An 8,577-nucleotide genomic window follows, 5' to 3' on the forward strand; every position below is an offset into this window, starting at 1 on the left:
AATTCAAATCTGGCCTCAGATACTTATTAGCTGTGTCTAATGGGGAAGTCACTTAACCTATTTGCCTCAGTTTCCTCATCTGTAAAATGAGCTGGAGAAGGAAATAGCAAACCACTCTAGTGTCTTTGCCAAGAAAGCCCCAAATGGGGTCATGAAGAGTAGAACAAAACTGAAAAACGACTGCACAATAACAAAAATTGATTAAATGCATTTAAGTTACATTTATTGAATGTTTTAAGGTGAAAAAAAACAAAACAAAAACCCAAAGACTTTCTCTAGCAGGGTGGAAGCAATATCTTAAGGCCTGGTCCTATGTAGGATTCACTAATTTTTCCTTAAATGGCTCTAAAATTATCTTCAAGGCTTAATTGGTTGACTTCATTTCCTGGTGTCCTGAGTACAAAAACAAACATGACTTAACTCAACCTCTCTCAGACATCTGACCAAAAGCCAGCAACCTAACACCAGCAGATGAGAGCAGGGTATGCTCAATAAATATCCTTTTCCCTATTCTGAATGTCCTTCTCTATGACTAAGTAAACCTTCTTTTGTTAATCATTAGATGGTCTACAAGTGTCTCATTTTATTCGCATCTCCAGCCTAGGCCAGCAGACTGACCTGATTGGTTCTGGCTTATAGCACTCTCAGAACAACCCTACAAAGAAGATAGTACAAGCATTATTATTCTCATTTTATAGGTCAGAAACTGAGAACCAGAAAGGTTAAGTAACTTGTCTAGAATCATAAAACTAACATTAGAGCCAGAACTCAAACCTAGGTCTTTTGACACTAGAAGGAGAATGGGGGGGAGGGATTTCCACTATATCATACTGTCTCTCAATAGTCATATACACCAGAAAACTGACTTTTTGGTTCTGGACTACTTTCCCTGTCAGTGATATGAGCTTACTTTCTGGGTCCCTCAACAACATTTTTGAAGGGTCCTGTAAACAAATGACCCTAACTAGGAAGGAGAGCAGCTCCTATGCCTGGACCCCAGAGGAGCCACATGGATGTTTTCTTCATTTAACTTTTGATTTCAAATGATATTGTACCCTGATCTCTGGATGCTAGGATAGATTTAGATTGTAACAGAACTCAGAGAACATCTAATCTGACAAATTCTACAGATGAGGAAACTAAGACCCAGAAAGAAAAAGTGACTTACCCAAAGTCACATAGCTAGTAAGTGGACTGTGGCTATCTCAAGGGACACATGTTGGGTGTTTTCCTGAGGTAGCATCATAGCTTGAGTATATGGTGCAGTTCAGCCCAGATGTTAGTTAGACCAAAGAGGGACCCATTAGCCCTGAAAGTTATGCTGGTCATTATCAGTTCTGGTAAATTAGGGATACTTTACCTAAGGAAAAATTTATGTACTCTGAAACAACAATTCTTTTTATCTTCTTTAGTTGTTAATAAAGCCCTTAGAACTGTGGAAGGAAGGGGGAGAGAGAAGTGGAAGACAGGGGAAATGTGAGGTGGGGGAAGGGAAGAATTAAACCCTGTCTCTGCCCTATCCAACCTTACAGCTCAGTTTGAGATTAAAAAGAAGATGATAGAGGCAGGGCTAATTTGAGGGTAAAGACCATAAGAACCAGTTCCTTCAATACTTGTGGTTGTTTTTTATAAAACTTTTCAGCCAACGGCCTTAGAATTAACCTTAATTATATACCATTTTTAATGAATGGTTCCCTTACCTTGTAAGGACAATCTGGTGATGGCTACACCTATATTTTTAATAATATAACAAGGACAGTTACACAATTACCTCAGATTTAGTGGACTCTTGATAAATATTTGTTGAAAGATAGTCCAAGAAGGGAGTAAGGGAAAGGAAAAACAGTCAGAAATGTTGAGTTAAATCCTTTACAAGTCTAGTGTATAGTGTAAGTTGAGAAATACTGGACTAGACAATGATTAAGATCTCTCCCAGGTCTAAACAGTCTCCAGATTTATCTTGTGCCTCTCCAACTTGATCAATCCACCATGACTTGTGATTCTTTGCATACTTCACAGTGCCAAGCACTACCATGAAAACAGAAGCAGATGAATAAATATTTCTGAATGGCGTTACATAAAGAAAATGGACAATCTGAACATTTCTATAACTACTGAGAATTGGTGGGTGCTGGGGGACAAGGGCAGAGGAGAAGACAGAAAACAAAGAAACAGTAGGTAAAATGCTTTTCCATTGTGTCACTTACACTAGCCTGGCACAAAGTATTTTCTTCTTACCTTGTCAAAGGGTGACAAGCCTTTAATTCTTGCCCTGAAATATCCAGCTGCAACCAATAGCTCCAAAATTTCTGCCAACTTGACGTTCTGTTCTTCATCTTCTCTTGTTTCCACCTAAAGTAAGCAAAAAAAAAATAAAAAGTTAGATGGATGATTTATTTTCATTTGATGTCAATGTTTGACTAACAGGAAGATGACATAGATACACTACTTTTCAGTGAACTCTTGTTGACAATTAACTCAATGACTACTTACTGGGTTCCTACTGCATACACAGCACACTTGCAGACCTTCTGTGTAAGAAATACAATGGGAGAACCTACCTACCTGTCCACAAGAAACTTAAAATTTAAACAGTTGGAGCAACAAGACAGATATGCAGCAATTACACAATAATTCCAAGGAAACAGAAGCGACACAGATTATAGACTTAAGTACTAAAGGAATTCAGAGCAACAGAAAGATTGTTATGGAGTATGGTTGGTCAGGAACGATTTGTTCAAAGAGGCAAATTTTAATTTTGTAATATTCCTTTACATTCCTACCTCTACAGGACCCTAGCTGGAACTGTGATTACTTCATATTTAAATTATTGCACCAGCACCCTAATTAGCATCCCTGACTCCAAGTCCTCCCCCAACCAATCTACCCTGTTCTGAAAACTGTTCTTCCTAAATTACCCCTTTATTATCCTCTATTCAGAAATTTCTGGTGATTCTCTACTGATAAAATTCAACTGTGTTATAGTGGAAAGTATGCAAGGTGTGGGTGTAAATCCCAACTCTGACACTTCTTAACCTACCTGAGCCTCATGTTCCTCATATATAAAAATGGGAATAATATGTATACCGAGCTAGCTGTTTTGTAAATCTTTGACTACTGTATAATTGAGTCATTATCTCCTCTTATTCTTCTGTCAGAATCCTTTGTGCCTGCTAGACTGTCCTACCTCATTCCCAAGTCCATATTTTTGCTCATGCTCTCTCTATTCAGTCTGGAACATACTTCCCTGTTTGTTTTGATGAAAAGATATCAATTCCTTAAGGCTCAGCTCAAACATCCCCTTTCAAAAAGACCTTCTCTGATCACTCCAATTCAGTGATCTCTCCCTAGTCTGAGACTCCTAAACATAGCAGTTACTGTCTCCCCTAAGCCTTGACTCACTCACCAGATCTCCCCTCCTCCTTAGCCTCCTCTTTAGCCTTACACTCCTGCCTTCTCACCCAAAGGAAATCTCCACTCTGAGGCCCCATTCCCCTGCTTGTTGACTGACTCCCTAGAAACATTATTTTAGGAAGGGCCCCTACCATGCTTCACCTCACTAACAAGAGGACTCTGGTTGTAGTAGACTAAGTATAGACAGAGGAGGTCACTGCTGGAAGCAACAGTTTTGTGGGTCTAGAGTAATGGTGTCTCCCTGCCTACAGCATATTGACTTGGAAAACCAAATAAAACAGTATTTATATTCTCCTGTAGGGGCAGCTAGGTGGCTCAGTCAATACAGTACCTGGCCTCGAGTCAGGAAGACATCTTCTTGAGTCCAAATCCAGCTCAGACACATGCTAGTTGTGTGACCCTGAGCAAGTCACTTAATTGTGTTTGCTTCAGTTTCCTCATCTGTAAAATGAGCTGGAGGAGGAAGTGGCAAAGCACTCCAGTATCTCTGCCAAGAAATTCTAATGGGGTTACAAAGAGGTGGGTATGACTAAAAAATGACTGAACAACATAGTCTACTTTATTTTTATTTATTTTGCTAAATATTTCCCAATTACATTTTAATCTGGCCCAGGAAGCATTCAGGAATGTTGCAGAGACAATGCCTATATGACTTGATACTTTTAGTCTAGAGGGATGAATTACCAAGAAATGTGAAAGAAAGAAGACTATCAAAGAAATGGAAAGGAAGGGGAAATCACAGAGCTCATTACAAAAATAAAGGAGGGTGCTTAAGAAAATATCATTAGCTAATGATCTATGTGGCTGTTTTCTCATTTCTACAAAATCTTTTATGAGAAAAATCTGTATTTTTCTCACCTCCATGTTGAAAGCATCTTTGATGATGATATGAGAAGTAGCAGTCAGACTGTGACAAACAATACGCAAAATAGATCATATCATTACAATAACAAAATTGACTAAAATGTACAGAGAATGTAAGATCTCACTTTGTTTATAGTTCGTTGACAACGTCACCTTAAAGGTTTTTCTCCAAAATGTTATCTCTCATGCACATGGTAAAAATCATTCAAGATTCTCACTTTTTTTTGATGACCCTTTGATATAATATCCATTAAGGATATTTAATAAAAATTGATATAAATATCCATTAAGGCCTAAAGCATAGGATCACAGATTTAGGGCTGGAAGGGATCTTATAGGCCACGCAGTCCATCATCTCCATTTTAGAGATGGAAAAAATTGAAGCTGAGAGAAAGGAAGTTGACTTGCCCAAGGTCACACAGATCAGAGCCAAGATTCAAGTTCATGTCCTCAAACTCGAAATCTACTTTAACAAGCTGCCTTGGCAAAGACATATAAACTAGGGAAAAGGCATTTCTCACTGACATGATGGACAGTCAGTGTAGCATTAAAGTCAAGAGAGATTCCCTCTAGTTGGCAATATCATGCAGGTACAAGGGTTTACAGATGACATTAATGTCTGGGTCAGTGCATAGTTTCTAGAATGAGAGCCATAATCATTCAGAAGAGCTTAGCCAAACTCTCTGCACAGGAAAAACAAAGTGAATAAAGAATGTCCATGGTCCATAGTCTGAGATATAGGCAACCAACAGATCTGGTTCATCAACATCTTGGATAAACATTTCAAAGAACAAACTAAATAAGAGGAGAGTAAGCTGGACTGCATTTTAGAAATTATGCAGTGTTTTTAATGGCTCCTCCCCCAGCATCTTCCTAAAACAAAAACTCATCTTTTTTTAATACCAGTATTCTTCCAGAGATGCTTTAGGGCTATAAAATATGATTCCAGTTTTCAAAGAATTAAAGTTTTAGGTGACCCAGAAGGTAATGGACAGACAGGCATGAATGGGCTGTACAGCATATTACCAAAGGAGAACTGCACAAGAGAAGCAGCAGAAAAGAAATCAGAGAAATGTATGACAGGAAAAGGAGGTGACCCTGTCAGACAGTGAGAATAAGGGATAACCAATGGACAGTCTTTGTGTTTTTTGGGACCCATAAAAATATTCAAAGAAGAGTTTTTTATAAGATGAGAAAGCACAAGATTATTTGCCATCTATACTGCTGGAGGGAAAATCACTGATAGCTGGAAAGGATTTTAGAGGTTATCCCACACCCTCATTCTACAGATACAGCAACACAGGTGTAGTAAAAGAAAATGATTTGTCCAAAAATAAAATCACAAATACATGGAAGTAAATGGGTTTACAATTCTACAGCATACATCAAAAGAGAAAGCTGAGAGGCAAACCAGAAATAGATTAAAGATTTAGAATGAACACTTAATTGAAATGAAAACTGAGGACATTTTTACTGACTGTCCTCCACTCCTGGAATTTTCTCCTTTCTCATCTCTGCCTCCTGGCTTCCTCCAAAGCCCAGCTAAAATCCTGACTTCTGCAAGAAGCCTTTCCCAAACCTTTCTTTCTGTTGATTATTTCTGAATTATCATCGTCTAAACTCTGCTTGCACCTAGTTGTTTGCATATTGGCTCTCTCTCTAGACCGTGAGCTCCTTCAGAGCGGGGACTATTTTGTGTCTTTCTTCCTATCATTCGTATTTAGTACACAGTAAGCACTATATTATTATTATTATTTATATCCGTAGCATTTACCACAGCACCTGGCACACAGTAGGCACTTAATAAATGCTTGCTGACTGACAACTCAAAGAACAATATTTCTCCCCCTACACCGCCAACTACTGCTTTCAAGATGAGGAGGAAAAGCATATGAGTTTATGCCAGGTCTCTTGATAAAACAGCTTTGTTTCCAAAAAACCAGACTGAGTGCCCTCCTCATCTCAGGCCTGGACTATTGACATAGACTGCTAGCTGGTTTGCCTCCCTGTCCCAAGTCTCTCCCCACTTCCCACCACCAGCGCTCAAAGCGATCTTCTTAAAGCACAAGTCTGACCATGTCACCTCCCCCTCCCCTTCCCCCCACCGCACCTCTCACTCCATAAACTGCAGGGGCTTCCTATCACCTCCAGGACTGATTATAAAATCTCTGCTGTTCAAAGCCCTTTACAAACTGGCTCTCCTATCTTCAAGTACCCTTCACTTCGGTGACGCTGGCCTCCTTCCTTCCCTCCCTTGATTACTTCCAATTTTCATAGTTTTGCATACTTTGCTTGTACACAGCGGTTGGCATGTAGTTTTGCCATTAAACTGTGAGTTCACGGAGAGCAAGGACTGTCTGTTGCCTTTCTACGGATCCCCAGCTCTTGGCCCGGCGTTTCAATGCTTTTTAACTGATTGGCTGGCTAAAGGCTTTAAGTCAGGTCTGCTTTTTCTCAGTGTCAGCTTGCAACGGGAAACTCACTCGAACCTCCTCTTCTCCACAGCGCTGCTGACCCCACAGCTCAGGAAGCTCCGGCCCTGCTCCCCGCCTCCCGAGGACCCCGATACTCCAGCACGGTCCTGACCCCCCCTCCCCAGCTCCTGACCCGCACGCGGAGCCAGGACAGGCACCCGGCCAGCCCGTGACAGAGGTGACGCCGAGCGCCCCACGGCCACCAGCACCAGCAGGACGTGTGGGTATCTCCGCTGTGCCAGGGGGAAGGGACGGCCGACACACCCCCTCGCCGGCCAGGGACCGCGGGAGCCGAGAAGGAAGGGCAGCGAGCGGGCGAGGCCAGCCCTTGCACAATCATTAAACCCAAACGCCCGGAGGACAAGGAGCAAGTCTCGTGATCGCAGATAAAGGGAAGGAGCCTCGGGTCCCTCGGTCGGAGGGCTGCGCGAGCGTGCGGGCAGCGAGACGGGCAGGAAGGCGAGGTGCCGGCACCATTCACGGACATGACAGCGGGCAGGGCTGGCTCCGGGGCTGCCCCGGGCATCCGGCGGCGCCCGCAGCCCGCTCCGGACCGTTCCCGGGGCCCCGGGGACGCGAGGCTCGGAGAAAACCCGGAGGCAGGGCGGCCGGGAGGGGAGGGGGCCCAGGACGCCCGCCTCGCCCCCGCCTTCCCCCAGAGCCCCCTCCCCGCTGGCAGACACACCTGGGCAGGGGGGCGCGTGCATGCCGGGCCCCCCGGGCCCCTCGAACCCTCTCCGGTGCCCGCCCAGGAAACCCTGTTCCCGCACGGTTCTAGCGGAGAGGGGCACGCGTTCCGTACCTCTGGAGGAGCCTGGGGCACCTGCCCCCGGGGGGGCTCCATGACCCACACACCCAGGTCCCAGGCAGGCAGCTGCAGCTGAGCCGAGGCGGGGAACCACCGGAGGAAGTTGTCCCTCGTTCCGAGCTGCTACCGGGGTGGAGTGCAAAGAGAAAACTTCCTCCGCCTCCTGCCAAGCCTCGTCGCCGCCTGCCTCGGCCTGCGCACGCGCGCCGGCGCCGGCCCCAGCCCGGGAGCACGCGCTCCGGCCCGGGTTTCCCAGGCTGCCGGGAAGGACCTGCGAGCGGCCAGCGTCAAGTTCAGGTTCGAGCAGAAGCGGCGGCGCGGACTCGGGAAGGGTTGCCGGAGGGGGTCGGTTTCCCGGTCCTAGAGAGGAGCCGCCTGGGAAGGCAAGCTCCCTCCCTCCAGTCCCTGAGTAAAAGAAGGCTGCATTTTAACTTGACAGTGAAGCATTTTGATGGGAGGCTATCGAGAAGCCTTGGCTTCCAGGGCCGGCTGTGACCGTGACCGCCCAGCTTTGGACGTGGTGCAGCGGGAAGTGCTGGTGCTGGAGTCCGGGGACCCGAGTGCGAATTCCACTCTTCTGCTGTGCGAGTGGACAAATCACTTAACTGCCCCGGGCCTTAGTTTCCTTGTCTGTTAAATGAAGAGGCTGGACCCAGTGACCTTCAAGGTCGCCCTCTAGTTCTGAATCGGTGCCTATCTAGCCTTGTGCCCTTTTTACAAAGGTAAGAAAGAGATCCCGAGGTGTGGGTCGGAGGTCCCACTGAACGTGGGACTCCAAGTCTAGTGTTCTTACCAAGCAAGACTGTCCTCACCCTTGGTTTCTTAATCTGTAAAACGAAAATAATCATTTTTGTACTGTCTGCCTATAGGGTTTGTGAGAAAAACATCTTGTAAACATTAAAATACTGGAAAAATAGCTTGCTATCTCATTCCCGTTTTTACCACTTGGTCTTCCACATGAGTAGGGGTACACCAAAAAAATTGGCATCACATATATTTAGGATGTTTTCTTCAGTT

At 44.5% G+C, this 8,577-nt stretch overlaps 1 protein-coding gene across 2 annotated transcripts in view; it reads right to left on the bottom strand.

Annotated features, from left to right (window-relative positions):
* Window positions 1-7,783, bottom strand: part of CCDC93 (CCC complex scaffolding subunit CCDC93) — a 122,985-nt gene extending 115,202 nt beyond the window's left edge. For both annotated transcript variants that reach the window (XR_011967849.1, XM_072613295.1), the window contains exons 1-2: window positions 7,555-7,783; window positions 2,239-2,352 (exon numbers count right to left, since the gene is read on the bottom strand). Coding sequence is in view for 1 of the 2 variants with exons in the window: in XM_072613295.1 (XP_072469396.1) it covers window positions 2,239-2,352; window positions 7,555-7,596 (156 nt within the window). In the remaining variant the exon portion in view is untranslated. The remainder of the gene's footprint in view (window positions 1-2,238; window positions 2,353-7,554) is intronic.
* Window positions 7,784-8,577: the final 794 nt, after the last annotated feature.

Source organism: Notamacropus eugenii, chromosome 5 (genome assembly GCF_028372415.1).
Source record: "Notamacropus eugenii isolate mMacEug1 chromosome 5, mMacEug1.pri_v2, whole genome shotgun sequence".
NCBI classification, from domain to species: domain Eukaryota; kingdom Metazoa; phylum Chordata; class Mammalia; order Diprotodontia; family Macropodidae; genus Notamacropus; species Notamacropus eugenii.